General features: G+C 53.6%; 1 protein-coding gene across 16 annotated transcripts in view; it reads left to right on the top strand.

Annotated features, from left to right (window-relative positions):
• The window catches only part of GTF2IRD1 (GTF2I repeat domain containing 1), a 148251-nt gene that overhangs the window by 44435 nt on the left and 76405 nt on the right, over positions 1-27411 (top strand). For 15 of the 16 annotated variants that reach the window (XM_001150523.8, XM_001150464.8, XM_063814510.1 and 12 more), the window contains exons 2-8: positions 9916-10044; positions 14672-14813; positions 17290-17445; positions 20014-20197; positions 21285-21595; positions 23064-23153; positions 25926-26009. In XM_001150523.8, coding sequence (XP_001150523.4) covers positions 9922-10044; positions 14672-14813; positions 17290-17445; positions 20014-20197; positions 21285-21595; positions 23064-23153; positions 25926-26009 — 1090 coding nt within the window. In that variant the 5' untranslated portion in view covers positions 9916-9921. The remainder of the gene's footprint in view (positions 1-9915; positions 10045-14671; positions 14814-17289; positions 17446-20013; positions 20198-21284; positions 21596-23063; positions 23154-25925; positions 26010-27411) is intronic. The other variant, XM_016957581.4, reaches the window with a different exon arrangement.

Below are 27411 nucleotides of genomic sequence, written 5' to 3'. Positions count from 1 at the left end.
GGAGATGATGTCTCGCTCTGTTGCCCAGGCTGGTCTCGAGCTCCTGGCCTCAAGTTATCCTCTCACCTTGGCCTCCCAAAGTGCTGGGATTACAGGCGTGAACCACTGCATCCAGTCTTAGTTGTTGAGTTTTAGGAGGTGTCTGCATATCCCGGATATTAATCGCTTACCGATATACTATTTACAAATATTTTCGCCCATTCTGTGGTTTGCCTTTTTATTCCGTTGATTCTGTCCAAAACTTCTCTTTACTCATAGAGCAAAGGTTGTATATCTCTAAGCCAAGCTTCTTCCCTTGCTTCTCTCTGTGGAAACAACAGGGTATTATCCTTCCACTCCTGTACCCAGAGAACTCCTATTCACTCTTGAAAACCCACCTCAACAGTCATCAACTCAGGGAAGCCTTGTTTGTCAGGCCCCTCCTCCCCCAAAACTAAGTAAATAAAACATTTAAATAAAACATAGATAACCCCTTTCCCCAGTGTCAAGCTCTGTGCCTGCGCGAGCTTCTCTGCTTGTCCTTCTTTCATGGTCCTGTAGTTCTTTTTTTTTTTTTTTTTTTAAATAAGATGGACTCTCACTCTTTCACCCAGGCTGGAGTGCAGTGGCAAGATCTCAGCTCACTGCAACCTCCAACTCCCAGGTTCTAGCAATTCTCCTGCCTCGGCCTCCCTAGTAGCTGGGACTATAGGCGTGTACCACCACCCCCAGCTAATTTTTTGTATTTTTAGTAGAGATGGGGTTTCACCATGTTGGCCAGGCTGGTCTCAAACTCCTGACCTCAAGTGATCCTCCCACCTCTGCCTCCCAAACTGCTGGGATTACAGGCATGAGCCATCGCACCCAGCCTGGTCCTGTAATTCTCTCTGGACACACTGGCCCTGTGAGCTGGAGGAGGACAGGCGGAGCCTGGCACAGAGCAGCCTCTTGGTAGGTGTTGAGTGAATGAGTAGGGGTGGTGAGGGGAGGCCAGGGAAGGCACCCAGGCTGTGTTCCTCCCACTCCCAGCCTTGCCACGACCTACCAGGCCTCCAGCTCCTGCTGAGCTCTTGCAGGGTGGCCCCTCCCCACTTACAGCTCACTACCTTGGACTAGGTCCCAGCCAATGGCCCGGCGGAGGTGTCCTCACTGTTCTTACCCAGTATGACCTAGGCGGGAGCCCATAAGCACAGGGAATGAGTATCACCCTGAGGGTTCAAAAGTGTGCAAGGAAGGGAGGGAGGGAAGGAAGGAAGGAAGGGAGAGAAGGGAGTGGGGGAGGGAGAGAGAGAAGGAAGGAAGGAAAGAAGGAAGGAAGGGAGAAATGAATGAATGCACACGTCAAGGAATGAATGAATGCATATACACAAAGGAATGAATGCACACACCAAGGAATGGATGAATGAATGCACACACTAAAGAATAAATGAATGCACACAAAGGAATTAATGAATGTACACAAAGGAATGCATGCACACACCAAGGAATGAATGAATGCACACACCAAGAAATGAATGAATGAATGCACACATGAATGAATGCATACACACAAAGGAATTAATGCACACACCAAGGGATGAATGAATGCATACACCAAGGAATGAATGAGTGTTCACACCAAGGAATGAGTGAGTGAATGAATGCACACGAAAGAAAGAATGAATGAATGTGCACACCAAGTAATTAGTGAATGAATGAATGCACACAAAGGAATGAATGAGTGAATGTACACACCAAGGAATTAGTCAATGAATGCACACACACAGGAATGAGTGAATGAATACACACAAAGGAATGAATGTACACATCAAGGAATGAATGTACACATCAAGGAATTAGTGAATGAATGCACACACAGAGGAATGAGTGAATGAACCTGCCACTTGTGGAGAGTGAAAAAAGCCTGAGAGACCCCCAGCTGAGGGAGCCCCCATGTGTGCCCCTGCTGTTGAGAGGCCTGGACATGCTGGTGCATGGTGTAAGGGCTTGGGCTTGGGCTGAGCTGGCTCACAGGCGACCCATCAAGTGTCACAAATGACCTTGAACCGCTGCCACAAATGACCTTGAGCAGCACGCTTCCCCTCCCGAGCCTTAGCCTCCCCAGATGTAACATGGATTAGAAGAACCACCTCATGGTGCTTTTCTGAAAATTTGGTAGGCCTAACGTGGTGGCTCTCGCCTGTAATCCTAGCACTTTGGGAGGGAGGCCAAGGTGGGTGGATCGCTTGGGCTCAGGAGTTTGAGACCAGCCTGGGAAACATAGTGAGACCCTATCTGTTTTGTTAAAAAAAAAGAAAAAAAGAAAAAAAATTCGGTGGGGTGATGGGTGTGCCAGTTGGAGAGCTGTGACATTTGTTTTTTTGGTTCAACCCCAAGCCAGTGCAGACAAGTGACCCTCCCCAGCCAGCGGGCCAGGCCTCTCAGTGTCACCCTGGCTGAGGTTGTTCGTGTATGTGTGTGTGTGTGTGTCCCTTTCTTTACTGTCCTCATTCTTTGCATCACGTGTGTGGTCTTTTCTGTCTCATACACACACACCCGTCGCATTTGCATGCTCTGACACACAGACACACATTGATGCTTCCTTTTTTAAATTTTTTATTTTTGGAGGCAGGGTCTTGCTCTGTCGCCCAGGCTGGAGTGCAATGGCACGATCACAGTTCTCTGTAGCCTCGAACTCCTGGGCTCAAGTGATCCTCCTGCCTCAGCCTCCTGAGTAGCTGGGACCACAGGTGTGGACCACCACACCTGGCTAATATTTTTTATTTTTGTAGAGGTGGGGTCTTGCTATGTTGCCCAGGCTGGTACACTCCTGCTTCTTTATGTATGTATGTATGTATTCTCTTTTTAGAAAATTATTTCATTGAATCGTCCTTTAAGCACAGACTTTTCTGAAGCTCTGGGGACACTTGGGGAGAAGAGGAGGGGAGGGTTCTAGCTGTCCTGTAGGGCCACATTGGTCCTGGGTGCAGGACAAGCCCAGGCAGAAGAAACGGACCCTGCTGAGGGGTCTCCTCTTTGCCTCTTCCCTGGGTCCCAGCTGGGTGGTCTCCCCTGTTCACTGCCGGGCAGGGTTGGGCAGTGCAGAGCCGAGCCCACCGCTGTGTCATCATTCCACGGGGGAAGGGGCTTGAAGGCTGCGTCGTGGGGTGATGGGAACCCGGATTTAGTTGGTATGACCTGAGCTCAGGTTTCGGCTTTGCGACATCCTTGTGGTGGGGTCTTCAGGTGGGAATTCCTCCTCCGTAAAATGAGAGCTTGTGAGAATTAAACTGGTCCCGGCATTTGGGAAACAGCCCTGTGACTCCTTCCGTCTCTTCCCTCCGGAGGGGGCAGTACTTGAGCTCTACTGAGCCCATGCCAGCGAGAGTCATGGCCGAGCCCCTGGGCCAGATTCCAAGTTCCATGCCACCTTGGCACTTACTTTTTTGGCTCCAGTCCTCTTTGGCTGTCCCCTCTGTGAAGGGCATCTAAGGTGGTGGATGGGGGAGGGGGGTTTGTTTGTTTGTTTGTTTTGGTTTTTTCTTTTTTCGAAAAGGAGTCTCACTCTGTCACCCACACTGGAGTGCAGTGGCGTGATCTCTGCTCACTGCAACCTCGACCTCCTGGGTTCAAGCGATTCTCCTGTCTCAGCCACCTGAGTAGCTGGGACTACAGGCACCTACCACAGTGCCTGGCTAATTTTTAAATTTTTAGTAGGGGTGGGGTTTCACCATATTGGCCAAGCTGGTCTTGAACTCTTGACCTCAAGTGATCCACCCACCTCAGCCTCCCAAAATGCTGGGATTACAGGTGTGAGCTACCGCGCCTGGCCTTTGTTGTTGTTTTGAGACAGGGTCTTGCTCTGTCTCCCAGGCTGCAGTACAGTGGCACAATCATAGCTCACTACAGCCTCAAACTCCTGGCTCAAGTGATCCTCCCGTCTCAGCCTCCCGAGTAGCTGGCGCCACAGGCATACACCCGGCTAATTTCTGTATTTTTTGTAGAGACAGGATTTTGCCATGTTTCCCAGGCTGGTCTTGAACTTCTGGCCTCAAGCCATCCTCCCACCTTGGCCTCCCAGAGTGCTGGAATTATAGGCGTGAGCCACCATGCCCGGCCAGGAAGGGGAGTTTATTTAAATGGGCCGAGCCAGGAGCTTTGTCTTAGCCTTGTTCTTCTGTCTACATGCCCTTTTCCCACCTCCCACTAGGCTGCACTTCACTGGGGTAAATCGGTCAGAACCAGCCAGTGGGAACAACCTGTAACACCTGTTTCCAGACATCCAGGCTTTGGGCTGCAGAATAGGCTCGCACCTGTTAGCTCACTCTCTGCTAGCCTCCTAACTGGCCCTGAGCGCCAGGTGCAGGGTGTTTGGGATTGGAAATCACAGCTGGATTTCTGTTAGTTCACTGTCACCCTGGCCCCAGGGCTGGCTAGAAAGTGGGCGCTCTGGGCCGGACTTCTATGGGGGTCCCCCAGCCTGGAGGCAGCCCTGCCTTGAGTCAGGGCAGCACTGATTCAGACGTGGCCACGAGTGCTTGGCTAATTTTTGGCTCAGGGTCTGGGCAGGCCTCCAGCTCTTGGCGGCCGGCAAATCTGCTGCTGTCTGGGCAAGGAGTCCCTGGCAAGACGGGGCAGGCGGCAGGCAGGCAGGGAAGCTGAGCTTCTTGGAGTCTGGAATAGGGAACATCCCTAGAAGATGACCCAGGCCCTGCACCTGGCTGGGTGTAAGAGTCCCCTGTGAACTTAAAAATACAGTGTCCAGGGCCGGGCGCGGTGGCTCACACCTGTAATCCCAGCAGTCTGGGAGGCCGAGGCGGGCGGATCACCTGAGGTCAGGCGTTCGAGACCAGCCTGACCAACATGGTGAAACCCTGTCTCTACTAATAATACAAAAATTAGCCGGGTGTGGTGGCGCACGCTTGTAATCGCAGCTACTTGGGAGGCTGAGTCAGGAGAATCGCTTGAACCTGGGAGGTGGAGGTTGCAATGAACTGAAATCATGCCACTGCACTCCATTCTGGGCAATAGAGTGAGACTCCATCTCAAAAAAAAAAAAAAAATACAGTGTCCAGGGCCCCGCTGCCCAGGGAGCGGTCACCTCTGATGAGGTAGGGCACAGGAGCCTGGGCACTGAACAGCAGGTGTTGGCAGCAGCTGAGCTACCAGCCGTCCTTGCTTCACAGGTGGGCGGAGCAAAATCGGGAGCTGGGTGATGGGACAGATGTGACAGTCGCTCTTCCACTATTCTCGGACTGTAACCTGGGATCTTCCCAGTGGACTTCCCTCCACCCATCCCAGCTCTGCCTTTTGGGGGCTTCATGTCTCTCTCATTATTATTATTACTTTAATAATTTCAGCTTTTAGGCCGGGCTGTAATCCCAGCACTTTGGGAGGCCAAGGTGGGCGGATCACTTGAGGTCAGGAGTTCGAGACCAGCCTGGCCAACATGGGGAAACCCCGTCTCTACTAAAAATACAAACATTAGCCAGGCGTGGTGGTGGGCACCTGTAATCCCAGCTACGGGGGAGGCTGAGGCAGGAGAATCACTTGGACATGGGAGGCGGAGGCCGCAGTGAGCCGAGATCACACCACTGTACTCCAATCTGGGGGACAGTGAGACTGTCTCAAAAATAATAATAATTTTAACTTTTATTTTAGATTCTCAGGGTACATGTGCAGGTTTGTTACAAAGGTATATTGTACGATGCTGAGATTTGGGATACAAGTGGTCTCGTCACCCAGGCAGTGAGCATAGCACCCAATAAGTAGTTTTTCAGCCCCTCCTTTTCCCCTCTCTCCCTGCTTTTGGAGGCCTCAGCGTCTGTCATTCCCATCTTTATGTCCGTGAGTACCCAACATTTAGCTCCCCTTATAAGTGAGAACATTCGATATTTGGTTTTCTGTTTCTATGTTAATTTGCGTAGGATAATGATGTCCAGCTACTTCCATGTTGCCGCAAAGGACATGATTTTGTTCTTTTTTATGGCTGCATAATATTCCATGGTGTGCATGTACCACATTTTCTTTACCCATTCTACCGCTGATGGACACATGGGTTGATTCCATGTCTTTGCTATTGTGAATACTGCTGCTCTGAACAGATGCGTCTCTCACCTTATTAAGGGAAGTTGACTTTTTGAACCCAAAGGATGGACATTTGGGATATTTCTCTTCCTTGCGAGTGTCTGCATTTTGGGCTGCTGAGAGAGGCATCTGGGCTCCTGTTCCCATTGCTCCCTGCGTTGCGGTGTGACCAACCATCCTAGGTGGCCTGGGACTGAGGGGTTTCCCAGGAGACGGAACTTTCTGTGTAAACCCAGGAATGTCGAGTTGGGCCCAGTTGGCTGTGTGTCAGCTCTGCGTGTGAGCAGCTGGTCTGTTCCCTGCATCCCTGTGAATGTGAGAAGCGTGGTCTTCCTACCGCATGGTGACAGCAAGGACACCAGCACGGCTGGAGACAGACAGCCTTCTTCCCCGCTGTGCACTGGCTGAGGCCTGGGGCTAGTGCCTTTCTTGTCTCTAAGATAGAGTGATGCTGGAAGAAGGATAGTAGCTCATGCGGGCCAATGCTGCCATCAGAATTTTTACTTTTTTTTTTTTTTTTTTTTAATGGAGTGTTGCTCTGTTGCCCAGGCTGGAATGCAGTGGCGCCATCTCGGCTTACTGCAACCTCCACCGCCGGGGTTCCAGCGATTCTCCTGCCTCAGACTCCCAAGTAGCTGGGATTACAGGCGCCCGCCACCAGGCCAGGCTAATTTTTGTATTTTTAGTAGAGACGGGGTTTCACCATGTTGTCCAGGCCGGTCTCAAACTCCTGACCTCAAGTGATCTGCCTGCTTCACCCTCTCAAAGCGCTGGGATTACAGACATGAGCCACTGCACCTGGCCCTGCTATCAGAATTTTTATTTTTTATTTAAAAGGCAGGGTCTTGCTGTGTCACCCAGGCTGGAGTGCAGTGTTGCCATCATAGCTCACTACAGCCTCGAGCTCCTTGTCTCAAGCAGTCCTCCCGCCTCGGCCTCCCAAAGTGCTGGGACTATAAGCGTGAACCACCGCACCCGGCCTCTGCCCTCATTTTCTGTTTAGAACCATTCCCACTTTACAAATGAAAAATCTCGGGCTTTCAGGACTCACCCGAGGTGGTCCTAGCAGACGTGGGCCTGGGTCTCATCTTCCCCCGCTTCTCCCGCTGCATTCTTGCTCCAGGCACGTGGAACCTGCCTCTCCCTCCATCTGAGGCCCTTTGCAGGGAGTGGCCGTCTCTCTCCATGCTCCCCAAGTGCACCCACCTGGGCTGTGGCTCGGGACAGAGGGTCCTACAAGCCCAGATGACCGAGACAAGGAGCTGGGGATGGCCCACAGCCCAGCCCCTCTTCCCTCTCTGTGTCCCTCCCTCCTGGAGTCCCTGGTTCCTTCCTAAATGGATTAGAGCCTTTACCGGAAGGAGCCGGCCGCTGTCTGGGGCAGCCGGGGGGCCAGGGCTAGATGGCTGTCTGGTGCCTCCTGCTTTGCCCTGATTCGATTTGGGCCTCAGCAGCTGGGAGGCTGGCAGCCCTAAGGCCTTTCTGGGAATGGTTCAAGGGACGGGCTTGCAGGGGATGGCTTGGGGGAGGGGGACACCTTCCAGCCCCCAGGCAGGCAGACCTCTCAGCTGGATCTTTTATGAAGTCCGGTCGCATGCAAGACCCTCAAGCGGGCTTCCTGCCACGGAACATCCCCAGCCGTGGCCACTGGCCACCTCGTGGTTCATCAGCGGGTGTCATCCAAGGCCTGTGTCCCATCCATGGCCTGTCATCCCCTCCGCATCCCTTAATACAGCAGATTTCAAACTTCTATAAAATTGCAACCCAGAAGAAGAAATGTCTTTTATAAACATTTAGCAGCAAACTCAACATACATTTTGGCCAAACGCCCACCGGCCAGTTGTTTAAATCAATATTTATCCACAGCCAAAAAGCAGAGGAGAGCCAGAACTGAGGCCAGAGCCGAGCTCTGATGCATCTCTCATTTCTCAGGATGTTTCTGTCCCTGTGGTTGGACACCTCTGGCCTTGTGAAGTGTGATGCACTCTCACATCTCCTGTTCTGTGTCATTGGCCAATGATCATATATCATGACCTGCTGGAAGGCCTGTCTGTGGCTGGGACCACACGCCTTGGGCCTTATGCACACTGGGCACTGATCGGGGTCCTGGGGTGCAACAGTGGCAGGCAGACCTGGTTTCTGCCCTCAAAGAGCTTACAGATGGCAGGGGCACCCATGGCGGCAGAAGACACCCCAGGCCTGGTGCCCTTTGTGGTGCCAGCCCCATGGTCCTCCTGCCTGGGCCTTCCTCCCCCATTGGGTGCAGAAACTCCCTGTCTGCAGGTAGGAGACAGAGGGTAGGTTTTCAGGCTCCCTTGGGAACTGCAGCCCTGCTCTCTGCCATCGACACCCAGCAGGGGCCACACAGAGAGCACCGGGACTGAGCCCATAGAGGGGAACCGAGAGGCCCCTGCCTCTAGTCTCTGCCTTCTTTGCTTGGATTGGTGCAGGGACAGCTGCCTTGAGGGCAGGCCCTGGCACTGGGGCAGCCTGTGGGTGCCCCCTGGGTCAAGAAGGAGAGGGGCAGGGTAGAACCAGGAGCCAAAGGAGGCTGATCTTTGCATCTCATGGGTGCCCAGCTGGGCACTGTCATACCCAGGAAGCCTGTGCCATGCCATGGGGACCCACAACTGGGGGCCCTGGACTTGAGGGGGAGGATGCAGCTCTGTCCCCCAGGAACCCCATTGCAACAGGACACAGTCCTGCCCTGGGGAGCCCCTGACCTGAGACAAAGCAGCCTAGGCCCTGCTGTATCTTTCTATACCCCTGATGCCAAGTCTCCTGGCTAGGAGGGAAACTGAGGCTGGAAGGCCTCGGCGGGGGTGGCATTGGCCTCGGGAGCATGTGGCTTGATGCAGAAATGTGACGGCAGAGCTCAGAGGCATGCGGAAGGGAGGGGAGGACATCACCGGCTCCTGACCCAGCTGGGCTTCAGGTTGGGGGTACAGGAGGCGGGCAAGCAGGTTGGACAATTAAAAGCTTCGATGAGGCTGGGTGAGTGGCTTATGCCTGTATTTCCAACACTTTGGGAGGCTGAGGTGGGCAGATCACCTGAGGCCAGGAGTTCAAGACCAGCCTGGCCAACATGGTGAAACCCCATCTCTACTAAAAATACAAAAATTAGCCAGACGTGTGGTGGCACCTGTAATCCCAGCTACCCGGGAGGCTGAGGCAGGAGAATCACTCGAACCCAGGAAGGGGAGGTTGCAGTGAGCCAAGATTGCGCCACTGCAGTATAGCCTGGGCAACAGAGTGAGACTCTGTCTCGAAATAAAATTAAATTTAAAATTAAAAAAAGCTTCAAGGACAACCAGCAGATGATGGCAGGACCAGGAAGGGTGCTTCAGGCAGGGGGAACTGAACCTGCACAGACTAGGGAAGCATGAACATCGGTACATCTGGGAGTGGCACAGCTTAGAGGGCCTGGAGCATGGAGTGTGAGGGGGAACTGGAGTGAGGGACAGGAGACCAGGTAACTAGAATACCAGGCTGAGGAGTTGAGAGCTAATATGGGCAGTAGGGAGCCATGGAGGGTGTGTGAGCGAGGGAGGGCTGTGGCCAGAATTGCACACGCTGGGAGAGGTGGCAGTTGGGGCCTGTCCAACAGACTGGTCCTGGTGCTGGGCTCAGCTTGGGTGTGCAGACTTAGGAGGGTGTGCCACAAGGTGTGAGTTATCCTGCCACCTGTGCCCAGGCCTGTGCAGGCTCTAATCCCATCACACATAAAGCCCTTGGGCCCAGGGAAGGTCAGCCCTGGATACAGAGGCGGTCTTGGGAGTCCGGGGGTCAGGTGGATTGGGGTGGGCAGCCACCATATGAGCCAAGCCCCCTGCCTTGTGCCCACCACCACTGCCTCCTCCCTCCCCACAGGCGACCATGGCCTTGCTGGGTAAGCGCTGTGACGTCCCCACCAACGGCTGCGGACCCGACCGCTGGAACTCCGCGTTCACCCGCAAAGACGAGATCATCACCAGCCTCGTGTCTGCCTTAGACTCCATGGTGAGTGTCCCCACCCACCCAAGAGGAGGGGACAGGGTGAGCGTCCCCACCTGCCTTGTAGCTCAAGTCCTACCTCAGCCACTCGAAGGAGCTTTCACTGACCTGAACCTCAGTTTATCTGACTGCAGCTAGGGCCACGATGCCTGCATCAAGGGTGTGAGATGTGAGACTTCAGCGAGATCCAGTACCTAAAAATCTAGCCCTGGGGCCGGGCACAGTGGCTCATGCCTGTAATCCTAGCACTTTGGGAGGCCGGGGTCGGTGGATCACGAGGTCAGTGGTTCGAGACCAGCCTGGCCAACATGGTGAAACCCCATCTCTACTAAAGATACAAAAAATTAGCTGGGCGTGGTGGCATGCGCCTGTAATCCCAGCTACTTGGGAGGCTGAGGCAGGAGAATTGCTTGAACCTGGGAGGTGGAGGTTGCAGTGAGCCGAGGTCGTGCCATTGTACTCCAGCCTGGGTGACAGGGCAAGACTCCGTCTTAAAAAAAAAAAAAAAAATCTAGCCCTGGAATAAACACTGGCTCTCCGCCCTCGTCCCCTTGTCCCTTCACCCCTCTTGCCATTCCCACTTTGTCCCTGGGATGAACCACGTGCCTATCTCCTAGCAGGTGACCTGGGGGATAATGTGTGGGGAGCCATTCACTAGAAAGATGTAATCCCCAACGTTAAAGCAAGAGTTCTAACTGCATCTCGGGCAGGAAGAGAGAAACCGGGCTTTGTATAATACATCACTCCCCTGGTGCTATTGCCTACATACCTAGACCTATAGCAATTTATCCCAAATGAGGACATCATAATACCATTTTCCTCTAGCCTTTTCCTGGGGGGAAGTTCTGTGATGGAAGTGTTAAAAAAAAAAATCTGGCCCAGCACGGTGGCTCACGCAAGTAATCCCAGCACTTTTAGGGGCCGAGGCGGGTGGATCACTTGGGGTCAGGAGTTCGAGACCAGCCTGGCCAACATGGCAAAATCCCATCTCTAGTAAAAATACAAAAATTAGCTGGGCCTGGTGGCACATGCCTGTAATCCCAGCTACTCGGGAGGCTGAGGCAGGAGAATCACTTGAACCCTGGAAGTGGAGGTTGCAGTGAGAAGAGATAGCACCACTGCACTCCCGCCTGGGCAACAGAGGGGGACTCCGTCTCAAAAAAAATAAATAAAAATAAAAAAATTAGACTGGCATGGTGGCACATTCCTGTAATCCTGCCTACTCAGGAGGATGAGGCAGGAGAATTGCTTGAACCTGGGAGGCAGAGGTTGCAGCGAACCGAGATCGTGCCACTGCACTCCAGCCTGGGCAACAGAGGAGACTCTCTCAATTAAAAAAATTTTTTTAAATAAAAATAAAATTAAAAATCTGTCTAACATCAGTTAGCTGCGCCCCTGCATTTTAGGATGATGAAGCACAGAGAGGGTAGTACCTTGCCCAAAGTCACACAGCATGACCAGTTTTTTTTGTTTTGTTTTGTTTTTGAGACGGAGTTTTGCTCTGTCGCCAGGCTGGAGTGCAGTGGTGTGATCTTGACTCACTGCAACCTCCGCCTCCCAGGTTCAAGCAATTCTCCTGCCTCAGCCTCCCCAGTAGCTGGGACTACAGGCCCCCACCACCACACGTGGCCAGATAATTTTTGTACTTTTAGTAGAGACCGAGTTTCACCATGTTGGCCAGGATGGTCACAATCTCTTGACCTCGTGATCCGCCCACCTCAGCCTCTCAAAGTGCTGGGATTACAGGCGTGAGCCACTGCGCCTGGCCCAGCAAGACCAGTTTTTAGAGTGAACTTCCGGGTACAAAGTCTCCCCGAAAAATAAAGGACCTCCTTCAAGCTGTTCCTGCTGTAGGTGGCTCAAGGGCTGCTTAAGTGGTGTTTGGGGCAGCGGTGGGAGACACCCCTGGAAAAGGGGCTGGGTGCCACACTCTCTCCATGATGACCCCTCCCCTATGCAGAGTGACCTTCATGAGGAGGGGGCCCCAGGAGCTCAGCCCTGTGTCCCAAAGTACTGTGAGCTTGGCAGTGATGGAGGTGTGGCTGATGTGGGCAGTGATGGGCGATGCCATGGCCACTAGTGACATGTGGCTATTTGCAATTTTTTTTTTTTTTTTTTTGGAGATAGGCTTTTGCTCTGTCACCCAGGCTGGAGTGCAATGGCGCGATCTTGGCTCACTGCAACCTCCGCCTCCTGGGCTCAAGTGATTCTCCTGCCTCAGCCTCCCGAGTAGCTGGGATTACAGGTGTGCGCCACCACGCCTGGCTAATTTTTTTGTATTTTTAGTAGAGACAGGGTTTCACCATGTTGGCCAGGCTGGTCTCAAACTCCTGACCTCAGGTGATCCACCTGCCTCAGCCTCCCAAAGTGCTGGGATTACAGGTGTGAGCCACTGCCCCTGATTCATTTAAATTCGAATTCGTTAAAACGAAATAAACAACTCAGTTGTTCAGTTGCACCAGCCTCATTTTACGTGCTCAGTAGTCAGAAGTGGCTGGTGTCTACGGATTGGACAGTGCAGAGGTAGAATGTTTTCATAGTCATAGAAAGTTACACTGGGTTGGCCAGGCGCAATGGCTCACGCATATAATCCCAGCACCCTGAGAGGCTGAGTGGGGCAGATCACTTGAGGCCAGGAGTTTGAGACCAGCCTGACCAACATGGTGAAACTCCATCTCTACTGAAAATACAAAAATTAGCCAGGCATGGTGATGCATGCCTGTGGTCCTAGCTGTTCGGGAGACCGAGGCAGGAGAATCGCCTGAGCCTGGGAGGCAGAGGTTACAGTGAGCCGAGGTCGTGCCACTGCACTCCAGCCTAGGTGACAGAGCAAGACTTTGTCTCAAAAAAAAAAAAAAAAAAAAAGTTCTACTTGGCAGCAGTGGTCTAGTGAGTGTTTCAGAGCCTCCTTGGAGGAGCACATGACCCTATAGTTATCCTAGCAGTGCGAACAAGACAGGCTCCCCTGTCCCTGGGCCTTTTAAGGGTTTCCTGAGGGACCCTCATGGGTGACAATGATATTTGCTTAGCAGTAACTTAAGTCCAGCCTCCTCCAAATGCCAGGGTCTTTTGGTGACCTGTAGGGAGGGTGGGCTGAAGGGATGTGCCTTCGTCACCCGCCCCCAATCGCAGATCCTCTTCCCCACCAGCTCTGGGTGCCTTTAGGTGGGTGAGTTTTCTGCCGTGGTCTCGGCATCTTCAGCTGAGCGGTGACTGTGGGATGAAGCAGCTCTTTCAGCTGTGATGGATGAGAAACAGCTGGATTTATTTGTTTTATTTTTTGTTAATAGTCTACAGTGTTCCCGCGCAGAAAGGGAACAGCAAGCTTTTGTTTTCATCTTAGAAGAAAATGAATGCCCTGTGTTTTAATTTTCCAGTAGGGACCCTGGAGGACAGGCCTCCTGGCCCCACGCCGCGTGCACCTTCCTAACCAGAGCGACTCCAGGCTGGGGCTGGCACAATAGGCAAGATTATGGCCCAGAGAGGTTACCTGTCCCAGGCCACGCAGCACAGAACTGCATTTGGAAGCCAGACTTTATAGCTGCCAGCACTACCTGACTCAGATGAAAACCAGCATTTATTAGGCACAACTGCCTGCCACAGGCTTCACAGTCAGGGTTTTCCTGGTGGGGTAGGTCAGAGACCTGAGATGCTGGTGGTCTTGGTTGTAGGGACCCCCTACATTAAGGCCTCTGGGCTATGGGGCTGCAGACCTTGACTCTGGGGCCATGAGGATAGCCAGCTGCCTGTATACCCATATAGGGTGTCCCAGTTTAGAGATCTTTTTCCTCCAACCATTGAATCCCCATACCCAAGCCCAGTGGCACTGTGGAACTGGGCTGCTTGTCCCCAATTCTATAGACGTGGAAACTGGCCACGCAGAGTGGCTCACGCCTGTAATCCCAGCACTTTGGGAGGCTGAGACGGGCAGATCACCTGAGGTCAGGAGTTTGAGACCAGCCTGGCCAACATGGTGAAACCCCATCTCTACTTATAATACAAAAATTAGCAAGGCGTGGTGGCGGGCGCCTGTAGTCCCAGCTACTCGGGAGGCTGAGGCAGGAGAATCGCTTGAACCTGGGAGGCAGAGGTTGCAGTGAACCAAGATTGTGCCACTGCACTCCAGCCTGGGCGACAGAGTGAGACTGTGTCTCAAAAAACAAAACAAAACAGATGTGGAAACTGGAGCCCAGAGGAGGGACGTGACTTGCTCAAGTCCCACAGCAGAAGCGGCCAAGGTGGGATTGCAGCCCCAGTCTGTCCAATCCCCGCCTGTCCTGCAGTTCTTCCCACCTCCTCCTCATCCAGGACTTGAGAGGGGCCAAGAAAACCCAGCACGGCATTGTCCCTGGGGCTGGGGCTAAGGGGGGCCTACCCCAAGGAGGAGGACCTTGGAGGGAGGAGCAGAGGACACTTGTCCTCCTCCAGCCCCCCATCGCCAATCCCTGCAGGGCCATTTCATTCAGTCCCACTACAGAATCTGAGACCAAGAACAGTAGAGGGGCCGTCTGTCCCTGGAGCTGCTGCTGGGGTCTGAGGCAGCTGGGAGCTCACATCCCACCCCCGAAGTGGGTACTAGAGGTGTTCGGAGTATGCGGAGCCCTTCCGCTCACACAGCCTGCCCTTCCCACAGTGCTCAGCGCTGTCCAAACTGAACGCCGAGGTGGCCTGTGTCGCCGTGCATGATGAGAGCGCCTTTGTGGTGGGCACAGAGAAGGGGAGAATGTTCCTGAATGCCCGGAAGGAGCTACAGTCAGACTTCCTCAGGTTCTGCCGTGAGTACCCCAGGGCTCCGGAGGGCCGGGCCCGCCAGTTCCCGAGGGCAGGCGCTCTAGCCCATCTCTGGGTCCCCAACCCTGTCTAGCCAGGGTGGCGGTGTGTGGGGAGTGAACCTAACAAGCTAGGTTGTCTGAGATTCCCGATGTGGTGTTATTGAGGCAGCCCCTGAGTTGATAGAGACTGGCTGGGTGAACCCCAGGGTAGGCCAGAGCCAGCCACTTCCATCTGCCTTTTCCAGATGGGGACACCAAGGCCAAGGTTGCTGCTCAGTTCTTCCTCTTAACTATGTATTCCTGAACACAAGGACCAAATGCACTTATGCCAACACAATTTTTTTTTTTTTTTTAAATGAGACAGAGTCTTGCCCTGTCACCCAGGCTGGAGTGCAGTGGCACAATTTTGGCTCACTGCAACCTCTGCCTCCCAGGTTCAAGTGATTCTACTGCCTCAGCTTCCCGAGCAGCTGGGATTACAGGCACCTACCACCACGCCCAACTAATTTTGTATTTTTAGTAGAGACGGGGTTTCACCTTGTTGGCCAGGCTGGTCTCGAACTCCTGACCTCAGGTGACCCGCCCACCTCAGCCTCCCAAAGTGCTGGGATTACAGATGTGAGCCGCCATGCCTGGCCATGTTCCAATAAGATTTATTGAATGCCTGCTGTGCATAGCATCTTTTCTGATGCTAACTCACCTACCCTGACATCAACCTGAGGGGGCAGGCACTGTCATGGCTATAGTCAGGGTTAACATCTTAGGCCAGGTGCAGTGGCTCATGTCTGTAGTCCTAGCACTTCGGGAGGCTGAAATGGGAGGATCACTTGAGCCCAGGAGTTGGAGACCAGGCTGGGCAACATAGCAAGGCCTCTGTCTCTACAAAAAATTTAAAAATTAACCAGGCTTTATGGTGTACACCTGCAGTCCCAGCTGCTTGAGAGGCTGAGGCAGGAGGATCACTTGAGCCTGGGAGTTCAAGACTACAGTGAGCTACGATGGCACCCCTGCACTCCAGCCTGGGTGACAGTGAGTCCCCATCTCAAAAGAACCATGGTATAGCATGAGGTTAAGAGAACGGGCCGCCTGGGTCCACAACTGCTGTGCCTCAACCCGCTCATCTGTGAAAGGGGAGAACGGGTGGGTCTGAGGGTTAAACGAATTGGTACCTTGCAAGCACTTAGGGCAGTGTCTGGCACTTGGTTCACACTCAATAGACACCAGCTGTTGCTACTATTATTAGTATTCACCTCACACCCCTAAGATCAGCTGTTTCAGGGAAGGGCATCCCCCAGCGCTGGGCCTAGCATTACTGGGGTGCAGCCGCATCCCCAGCCAGCCCCCTACCCCCCTCAGCCCTCAGAGCCTAGACCTTCTCCAGGGCCAGGATGGGGGACTGGGCCGGGTAGAGTGGACAGCAGCAGGTCGTGTGGCACCCCAGCCGCCCAGAGCCTGAGGCGGTGCACCTGCCTTCTAGAGCCACGCAGAGCCGCTATTTATAGCACCAGGAACTCGGCTGGTTTATTTCAAGCTCCGCAGATCCCAGAGGAGAATAGGCTCCAAGCTGGGAGGGGGCCGCAGGCCCCTCCTCTCATCTCCTTTCCAATGCAGCTTCTAGAACATTCCCCAAGGATCCACCAACACTCTCCGGTCCCCACCCTGGCCCAGCCTGGCATGAACCTGCTGTTTGCAACCCACGGCCTCCTTAGAGCAGGGGTTGGGGGGTGCCTCCCAACCCTCTGCCGGAGGGTTTTCTCTCCCTCCGGCAGAGCAGAAAACGGTGGCATAGATTGGTCAAGACAGTGTTCGTGTCAGAGCACAGAAAGGCATGAATGGGGCCGGGCACGGTAGCTCACACCTGTAATCCCAGCACTTTGGTCAGGAGTTCGAGACCAGCCTGGCCAACATGGTGAGACCCCATCTCTACTAAAAATACAAAAATTAGCTGGGCAAGGTGGCAGGCGCCTGTAATCCCAGCTACTCGGGAGGCTGAGGCAGGAGAATCACTTGAACCCTGGAGGTGGAGGTTGTAGTGAGCCAAGCTTGTGCCACTGCACTCCAGCCTGGGCAACAGAGCGAGACTCTGTCTCAAAAAAAAAAAAAAAAAAAATAGACACAGATGAAACATTCATCAAACCTCAGTTCTGAGCTGGAATAGCTGGCCTCCCGTGAACATTCACAGACTGAGGCTCAGAGAGAGAAGGGACTAACCCAAGGTCACACAGCAAATTAGAGGTGACCAGAGGTGAGGCCCAGCCCTGGGCCAGGCACTGGGAACTCTGAGATGACCAGCCCTGGCCCTCAGTGGGGTGGTTGGAATAGGGCTTGCTCACTCATTAATTCTTCATTCATTCATTCACTTGTGTATCACATTGTGTGCCAGTCTCTGCGGCTCAGCACAGGGCAGAGACATCCCAGCTCGAAGGCCGGGTGGTGAGACGGGTGCTCACTGTGGCCTCGCATGCTCTGTGTCCCACAGGAGGGCCCCCGTGGAAGGATCCGGAGGCAGAGCACCCCAAGAAGGTGCAGCGGGGCGAGGGCGGAGGCCGTAGCCTCCCTCGGTCCTCCCTGGAACATGGCTCAGATGTGTACCTTCTGCGGAAGATGGTAGAGGAGGTGTTTGATGTTCTTTATAGTAAGATCCTTCCTCATTCCATTTGGGGGCCCCAGGGAGGGTGGGAGCCTCGGTCCCCACCCAGCAGAGGGGGCCCCCTCCTGTCCCACTATGGGCCCTGGGCAAAGCCGGACCCCAAGGCATGGGGGTAGTGGCTACCCCAGCCCTTCCTCATCTCTGCATTCCCAGACACAGATGTTCTGCTCCAGCCATTTTCCAAACCTCCACCCCTACTGTCCCTGCCCTGGCTCAAGTCACTGCCACCTCTCGCCTAGAAATAGCCCCAGGCTTGCCACGGTCTCCCTGCTTCCAGACCAGCTCTCTACACCTGCCCTGCAACCAAGGGTATCTTCTCAAAGCACAAGTCTGATCATTAATGAAGCTCTTCTCTCCACAGCCTTCGGGGGCTCCCCATCTCCCTGAGCATGGCACAGGGGCCCACACACCCATCCTCATCCCCTCCACACCTTCTTCTCCCACTAGGTGACAGGGCCCTACTGACCTCCCTACAGAACCACTTCCAGTTCTCCAGCACTCGCTGGTGCATTTCACATGCCCTGGACTTCGCGCTGTTACATCTTTTGAGACTGCCTTTCCCCTCCTCTGTCTGGCAGACACCTGCGTGGCACTGAGGCTCTGCTCCTGGAAGCCCCCTCACAGTAGGTTTAGGCCCCTCTCTTGGCACCCACAGTGCCCTGTCCCCTCTCCAGCCCAAGAGCTCTCCAGGGTCAGGGGCTGTGTCTGCCGTTTCTAGCTGTCTCCAGCCTACAGTTCAGAGCCCAGCAACAGCAGGTGCTTGGAGAATGTTTGTTGAATGACTAAGTGAAGGCTGATTGCTCAGCCATGTCTTTCCTGCAGGAAGAGGAGACCTGGCCTCCCTTGGGAAGCGTCAGGTTGCAGAGGGCCTCAGGGCCCCAGTGGTGGTCTTCACATGCCCTGGGAAACATCGGGCAGGTCCCTTTGGTGCTCAGGGTCCCACCTCATTCATTTCTGATTTGGCTTTATCCCTTCTCCTACTGTAGCCTTTGGTTTTATGGAGCAAAGGTCTGTGAGGAAACTTCTGCTGTTCTTATGTCAGAAGGAGGGGTACCCAGAGGCCCTGGGTGGTCACACTGGCCACCCTGGGGATGGGGGACTTGCCACGCATGGTTGGCTGTGCCTCTGTCGACACTTTTGCCAGCTGCAGGGCCCATGCACAGAGCCCCCCGCGCCCCTGCCCGCCTTGCCCTGGCCCCCCTTGTCCACTTTGGGCAGAATTCAAGGAGGCTATGAGAGGATGGGCCTCTTTCTGGCTCAGGGTGGGGGCTGTAGCATGGAGGTGACAACAGATATCCCAGTGCCCAGTCTTCAGTCCCCAGCCTGCCTCCCCTCCTCTGTGCCCCCGAGCCCCCATCTTTGTTCCTGCGTCTTCTCAGTCTGTCTCTTTCTCCTCTCTCCTGTCTTTTGTTGTTGTTGTTGTTGTTGTTGTTGTTGTTGTTGTTGTTGTTTTGAGATGAAGTTTCACTCTGTTGCCCAGGCTGGAGTGCAATGGCATGATCTCGGCTCATTACAACCTCCCCCTCCTGGGTTCAAGCAATTCTCCTGCCTCAGCCTCCTGAGTAGCTGGGATTACAGGCACGTGCCACCACACCTGGATAATTTTTATATTTTTAGTAGAGACGGGGTTTCACCATGTTGGCCAGGCTGGTCTCAAACTCCTGACCTCAAGTGATCCACCTGCCTCGGCCTCCCAAAGTGCTGGGATTACAGGCGTGAGCCACCACGCCCAGCCTCTCCCATCTTTTTCTCAATCCCCTATTTTTGCTCCCTCTCCACTTCCTCTTCTTCTTACTTTCTCTCCCCCCTCTCGGTCTCTCTCCCTTCCTCCCTACACCTTTTTTTTTTTTTTTTTTTTTTTTTTGAGATGGATTCTCGTTCTGTTACCCAGGCTGGAGTGCAGCGGCTCACTGCAACCCACCTCCCGGGTTCAAGCGATTCTCCTGCCTCAGCCTCCCAAGTAGCTGGGATTACAGGCATGCACCACCACACCCGGCTAATTTTTGCATTTTTAGTAGAGACGGGGTTTCATCATGTTGGCCAGGCTGGTCTCGAACTCCTGGCCTCAAGTGATCCTCCCTCCTCAGCCTCCCAAAATGCTGGGATGACAGGCGTGAGCCACCACGCCCAGCCCTTATAGCTTTTTCCTTGCAGCCTGGCTCATGCAAGTCCCCACTTCTCCATCTCTTCTGCCCTCTTTTCTCCTACCGGATTGTCTGCCTCTGCTCTGTCCTCTGGGCCCTTGTAGTCCCCGATTTCCCCTCCAGCCAGGTGCCCAGAGTGGAGAGGGGCTTGGCCGGGGAGGGCAGCAGGGAACCTGCTTGGTGGGGGAGCCCCAGCCCCGCAGATGCAGACAATTGGGCCTTGTCCACACCATCCACCCCCAGCCTGTAGGCGGTTATTCTGCACAAAGTCTGCAATTATGAGGGGTCCATGGAAACCCCGCACCAAGGGGAGCCACTCAGCACTGCCCCCACTCTGGGGCACAGCAGCCCCGACCCCAGCCTGGCTGCCCTCTCATACCAGGCCCCTCTCCTGGACTCTCCCCTACAGGCGAGGCCCTGGGAAGGGCCAGTGTGGTGCCACTGCCCTACGAGAGGCTGCTCAGGGAGCCAGGGCTGCTGGCCGTGCAGGGGCTGCCCGAGGGCCTGGCCTTCCGAAGGCCAGCCGAGTATGACCCCAAGGCCCTCATGGCCATCCTGGAACACAGCCACCGCATCCGCTTCAAGCTCAAGAGGTGAGTGAGGTAGCCGGCCCGGGGCTGGGCCGGGGCTGGGCCAGGGCCGGGTCAGGGCCGGGGGCTGGAGGCCACTTAGCCAGAGGGGAAGGGACTTGAGATGCCCGTGGGGGACCCTGGTGGTGAAAGCTCCCAGTCTGATGGTGGAGGTGAAGTGAAAGCGAAGTCATAGAACAGGATCTGAGCCAGGTCATTAAGCCTTGAAGTCTTCCCAGGGAAGTTGCATTGCAGAGAGACTTGAAGAGACATGACTTGGGACAAAATAGCACCAAAGTGGTCGGGTACAGTAGCTCATGCCTATAATCTCAGCACTTTGGGAGGCTGAGGTGGGAGGATCACTTGAGGCCAGGAGTTCAAGACCAGCCTGGGCAACATACCAAGACCCTGTCTCTGCCAAAAAATAAAAATAAAAAAATTTACCCAGGTGTGGTGGTGCACACCTGTCATCTCAGCTGTTCAGGAGGCTGAGGCAGGAGGCTTGCTTGAGCCCAGGAGTTTGAGGATGCAGTGAGCTGTGATTGCATCACTGCACTCCAGCATGGGCAACAGAGCAAGACCCCATCTCTTAAAAAAAAAAATATGGCATTTTAGGTATCAGAAATGGGAGAACCATGTCCTGTGCTTGCTCAGGTTGTAAATCTGGGGTTAATTAGGGATCCAGGGGAGATTAGGTTGTTGAGGCTGGTCTGAGGCAGTACCAGTTGTCAGGAGAGCCAAGAAGGCAACCTGAGGGCTTAAGGTTGAACCCATCTCTGCTAAGTGCCCCAGGCAATGCAGAGGCAGGAAGGGGAGGGGTGCAGCGGGAAACAGGAGGCAATCAACCGCACCTGGCGGGATCTGAACAGTGGATTGGAGCAGAGGGGCAGGGCCCAGGTCCTCCGGTGGCCTAGCTCTGTGGCCCTGGGCACACCATTCCCACCTCCGAGCCTGCATCCCCACTTGTGAAGTGGAAGAGCAGCTCCTGTCCTGCCCTCCTCATGGGGCTGTTATGTTCTGCAGAGGGCAGGGATGCGGGGTTTTCGGGGGAAGAGCTGCAATGTGTGAAACAGATGTACAAAGCTGTCCATGTGTCCTCTCCTTTACTCAGGCCACTTGAGGATGGCGGGCGGGACTCGAAGGCCCTGGTGGAGCTGAATGGTGTCTCCCTGATACCCAAGGGGTCACGGGACTGTGGCCTGCATGGCCAGGCCCCCAAGGTGCCACCCCAGGACCTGCCCCCAACCGCCACCTCCTCCTCCATGGCCAGCTTCCTGTACAGCACGGCGCTCCCCAACCACGCCATCCGAGAGCTCAAGCAGGAAGCACCTTCCTGCCCCCTTGCCCCCAGCGACCTGGGCCTGAGTCGGCCCATGCCAGAGCCCAAGGCCACCGGTGCCCAAGACTTCTCCGACTGTTGTGGTAACATTGCTGCTGGGATCTCCAAGTCTAGGGGGTGGGACAGAGGTCACTCATGCAAGGGACAGCCTCCCAGGGCAGGTCAGGATGCCTGGGCCCTCTTAGGTTGGAAGGAGCCATGTCTGGGCATGGGAGTGGGACTGGACAGATGGTGTCCTGGCTGAGACCCCCTTGGACCTTGGGTCTCTGCTCAGCCATCTGTGAATGATGTCCTTGGCCTTGGACCAAGAGGACGCCTGCAAGGACTCCCTGGGTCCCAGCTACTCGGGAGGCTGAGGCAGGAGGATCACCTGAGCCCAGGAGTTTGAGGCTGCATTGAGCTATGATTGCACACCTCTGCACTCCAGCCTGGGTGACAGCACAGCTCTGTCTCAAAAAAACAAACAAAAAAAAGCACCAGCGATATTTCAGGTGTCAAAAGTGGGAGATCCACATCACGTGCTATAAAGGAAGTAAGCATACTAGTCATCCCCATGCATTCCATGAGGACCCACTCCAATTGAATGAGCACCCACTGCATACCCAGCCTGATTAAGGGCACTGGGGGAAGTAGGTCCTGGAAGTAGGTCCTGGGGTGGACAGGACAAAAGGAACAACTGCAGGTGAGGAGCACCTGGATTCATATCCTGGCTCCTCTACTTAGTGGCTAGGCATCCTGGGGCAAATCTCTACTCTCTGAGCCTCAGTTTCTTCCTCTATAAAATGGGGATGCTAGTGGTACCTGCTTCCCAGAAGTGTTATCATGATTCAATGACAGATCGGTGGCAGTAGCATCTCCTGAGAGAGGGTTAGAAATGCATATTCTCAGGCACCACTGCAGTCTTGCTGAATCTGAAGTTTTGGGGATGGGACCCAGTAGTCTTTTTGGATAACTCTGCCAAGTGGTTCCAATGTGCTCAAGTTTGAGAGTTGCTGAATTAAAGCGCTGGGTCTTGCCAGGCATACCTGTAATTCCAGCTCTTTGGGAGGCTGAGGTGGAAGGATTGCTTGAGCCCAGGAGTTCGAGACCAGCCTGGGTAACATAGCAAGATCCTATCTCTACCAAAAAAAAAAAAAAAAAGCGTTTGGGTCTAATGCTTGGCCTGTAGTAGGTGCTTGTAAGTTATATATACTCATTATTATTATTATTATTATTATTATTATTATTATTATAAGGGGGAAAAAGCCCAAATATGTGGGCTGACCAGGGCTTCGAGCTTATACATGTAAAACAAGTGTTCTTACCTGGAAAAGGTAACCTCCGACATCCCTTTCTTGTTAACCTGGCTTTCGGCTAGCAGATTCTGGTGCAGAATGTCTTAGACCTCTGGTCAGGGGCCTTGCCTTGAGTTTGTGATCACAGGAATCAGTTATTGGATGTCCCTGGCAGATGAGGCTGTTACCCCAGAGCCAGGGCCTGTGCACTGGGGCCAGATCTGGGGAACCCTCTTGGGTCCCACCTGGAACCTTCTTCCTTCTCTCCCTTGTCCAGGACAGAAGCCCACTGGGCCTGGTGGGCCTCTCATCCAGAACGTCCATGCCTCCAAGCGCATTCTCTTCTCCATCGTCCATGACAAGTCAGGTAGGACAGCGCCCACGAAGCACCCCGGCCTGAGTGGGAATCTGAGGTTGGAGGTGGTGCTTATTGAAATGGAAGTGTATCTCCTGGGTCTTTGTGAAAGAAAGGAGGAACAGCTCTGCTCAAGGGGCTGCAAGTAAACTGGGGTGTAATAGTTATCTATTGCTGTGTGATAAACTACCCCAAACTAGGCATGGTGTCTCATGCCTGTAATCCCAGCACTTTGGGAGGCTGAGGCAGGAGGGTTGCTTGAAACCAGGAGTTTGAGACCAGCCTGGGCAATGTAGCGAAATGCTGTCTCTACAAAAAATAAGAAAAATTAGTGGATGTGGTGGTGCCTACCCGTAGTCCCAGCTACTTGGGAGGCTGTGGTGGGAGGATCACTTGAGCCCAGGAGTTGGAGGCTGCAGTGAGCTGTGATCGCACCACTGCACTCCAGCCTGGGCAACAGTTAGACCCTATCTCTAAAAAAAGTTGTAACAAAAAATAAAATAAATAACCCCAAAATGGAGCTTAAAACATCAAGTGTTTATTACCTCACAGTTTCTGGGGGTTGGGAATTCGGGACTGGCCGAGTTGGGCAGTGCTCGGTCAGGGTCTTTCATGAGGATGCAGTCAAAATGTCGGCTGGGGCTGCTGTCATCGAAGAGCTCAACTGGAGCGGGAGGAGACGCTTCTGAGCTCATTCACACGGCTGTTGGTAGGAGACCTCAGTTCCCCACCATGTGGGCTAGCCTTGACGGGGCTGCTTGAGCATCCTCACAACATGGCCACTGGTTTCCTCCAGAGTTATTGATCCAAAAGAGAGGAACAAGGAAGCCACATGGCTTTTATGACCCATCCTTAGAAATTGCTGTCATATTCTATCTGTTAGAAGCCAGAAACATGATCCAGCCTTCCCTCTGTGGGAGAGGAATTAAACTCCACCTTTTAAAGGCAGTGATATATTAAAAAAAAAAAAAAAATGGACAGATTTTTAAAGTATCACACAGAAGGCCTGAGTGTAGGAAAGTTTGGGATTCAGTTATACCAAGAAGGAATGCAGTAGGACTTGCCAGCAGTTTTGCTTTGAGGGCCTCAGCCTCACCTCCAGGAAAAGGTTCTGTAAGAAAACCCAGTCCTAGGCCAGGTGCGGTGACTCACACCTGTAATCCCAGTGCTTTGGGAGGCTAAGGTGGGAGGATGGCTTGAGGCCAGAAGTTCTAGACCAGCCTGGGCAACTTAGTGAGACCCCATCTCTACAAAATTTTAAGAAAGAAAGAAAACCCAGTCCCCTGGGTTCAGAATGGAGGACCCTCCCCCGCAACAACAACCCAGCCCGTCACTGCCCCAAACAAGGTCCAGCCCTGGCAGGGAGGAGATGTGAATGTCCAGATGGAACAGCATCATGACAGGCCCATGGGCCAGGGACACAAGCTGGGATAGAATCTCGCTGGGTTATCACAAGCAAGATACTCAGTTTCTTTGAGCCTCAGTTTTCCTATCTGCAAAATGGGACTAATATCTCTGTTTAAAACTTGTCATAAGGAATTAATTAGGATATTATTATATATATAAAGTACTTAGCACAGATAAGCACTTAACAAATTAAAGTTGTTACTTTTACTGATTATAAATGAACCAATGATCACTTGTTATTATTCAATCAAGACAGAGGTTTTGAGAGAGAGACCAGCAGAGCTGAGAGTTTGGGGGAAGCCAACAAGGCCAGTGCTAAGTGAGACCTCAGATGTAGGAGGTACAAGGGTTAGATTCTCAAGATCAAGACTCAGCCCTTAGCCAGACATGGTGGTAGTCACCTGTAGTCGCAGCCACTCAGGAGGCTGAAATGGGAGGATCGTTTGAGTCCAAGAGTTGGAGGCTGCTGTGAGCTATGATCACACCACAGCACTCCAGCCTGGGCAACAGAGTGAGACCCTGTCTGTAAAAAAGAAAAAAAGAAAAAACACAGCCAGGAGTGTTGGCTCATACCTGTCATCCCAGCTGCCTGGGGGGCCGAGGCAGAGGGATCACGTGAGCCCAGGAGTTCAAGGCTACAGTGAGCTATGATTGCGCCGCTGCAGTCCAGCCTGGGCAACAGAGTGAGACCCTGTCTCTATTTTTTTTAAAAAATTTAAATTAAAAAATAAAATACTCGACCTCAGGCCGGACTTGGTGGCTCACACCTGTAATCCCAGCACTTTGGGAGGCCAAGGCAGGTGGATCACCTGAGGTCAGGAGTTCGAGACCAGCCTGGCCAACATGGTGAAACCCCATCTCTACTAAAAATACAAAAATTAGCCAGGTGTGGTGGCAGGTGCCTGTAATCCCAGCTACTCGGGAGGCTGAGGCAGGAGAATCGCTTGAACCTGGGAGGCAGAGGTTGCAGTGAGCTGAGACCACGCCACTGCACTCCAGCCTGGGTGACAGAGTGAGTCACCATCTAAAGAAAAAAAAAAAACATAAGACTCGACCTCTTTTTCTGCTGAAGGGACTGCTCTTCCAGCCTCCTGTATGTCTGGGGCAGGATGGGCTCGGGATGGACAGGCTGAGCCTGTTCTGACACCACACCTGTGGGAGAGGCCAGAGACAAATGTTAGGGCAGGAATGGGCAGACGGGGGACCATCAGAGCACCCTGAATTTGTGTATGGTCCGAGGTGGGAGAGGGTGGAAGGACTTGGGGCTGGGGCCGGCCTCGGGGGCTCTGGGGGTGAAAGCCCGGTGGTCATGGCCGGTGGAGGGCGTGTGACCGTCCCGTGGGGCCCTGCTCACTTGTGCCTCCTGTGTTTTGATAGAGAAGTGGGACGCCTTCATAAAGGAAACCGAGGACATCAACACGCTCCGGGAGTGTGTGCAGATCCTGTTTAACAGCAGATATGGTGAGTGGGCGGCGCGGCCCGCCGTGTGGCCCCAGCAGCCGTGTTGTGCATCTCATTACGTGGCAATCACTCGTGTTCCCCAACACGGCAGCGGGAGCCATATGCTGGCTCCCGCGCGCCGGCACCGCTAATGTCATCCGTCGCGGGCTCCTCCTGTCTGGGTAGGGGGTGGTTGTGTCAATATTTCCCTTCCAGATTCTTCAGGGGGCGGAACTGATGGCAAAGCCCCAGACCTGGGCTCAGTGGCGGGGAGCGGGACAGGTTGGGGGCAGAGATTACCCATCTGGGGGCCGGGTGCAGTGGCTCATGCCTGTCATCCCAGCACTTTGGGAGGCCATGGTGGGAGGATCACCTGAGGCCGGGAGTTCAAGACCAGCCTGACCAACACAGTGAGACCTCCCATCTCTACAAAAACAAATTTTTTAACTAGGCTGGGTGCAGTGGCTCATGCCTGTAATCCCAGCACTTTGGGAGGCAGAGGCAGGCGGATCACCTGAGGTCAGGAGTTCAAGGCCAGCCTGGCCAACATGCTAGAACCCTGTCTCTACTAAAAATACAAAAATTAACTGGGTGTGGTAATACACACCTGTAATCCCAGTTACTCAGATCCTGAGGCACCAGAATCACTGGAACCTAGGAGGTGCAGGTTGCAGTGAGTCGAGATCGTGGCATTGCGCTTCAGCCTGGTGACACAGTGAGACTCTGTCTCAAAAAATATAAATAAATACAAATTAAAAATTAAAAAATTAACCACACACCTGTGGTCTTAGCTACTTGCAGGCTGAGGTGGGAGGATTGCTTGAGTCCAGAAGGTTGAGGCTACAGTGAGCTACGATTGTACCCCTGCACTCCAGCCTGGGTGACAGAGCGGGACCCTATCTCTACAAAAAAACAAACAAAACAGATTGCCCATCAGGGGAACTATCCATAAGGCCCAGAAAAATCTCTGTTGGCCTCATGTGCAAGTCCCCCACAGTAACACACCATTTCCCACCTCCTAGCTTTACCTGTGCTGTGCCCTCTGTCTGTCACAGTCTTTTCACATTTTAGGGACAAATTCCTAATTGTTCTTTGAGACTCGTCTTGGGAGTCACCTCCTCTAGGAAGCCTTTGGGTCCCCAGCCTGGGCCAGGTAGGCCTGGGTACCCTGATGGTTCCCTATCTGTGACACATTGGGAACTTGACGCCCCCTGCCTGCCGCTGTCTCCCTGAGGGCCAGGACTGCACCCAACCCCTCTCTTTGTCCCTAGCACCCAGGACAGAGTCAGGCTCATAGCAGATGTCAGCCCACCGCACTCTGGAAAGAAAACACAAGTGGTAGGCGCTGTGGCTCATGCCTGTCATCCCAGCACTTTGGGAGGCCGAGGCAGGTGAATCACTTGAGCTCAGGAGTTCGAGACCA

This window comes from Pan troglodytes, chromosome 6, assembly GCF_028858775.2.
Source record: "Pan troglodytes isolate AG18354 chromosome 6, NHGRI_mPanTro3-v2.0_pri, whole genome shotgun sequence".
NCBI lineage: Eukaryota > Metazoa > Chordata > Mammalia > Primates > Hominidae > Pan > Pan troglodytes.
This window is presented reverse-complemented; position numbering and strand designations above follow the sequence as displayed.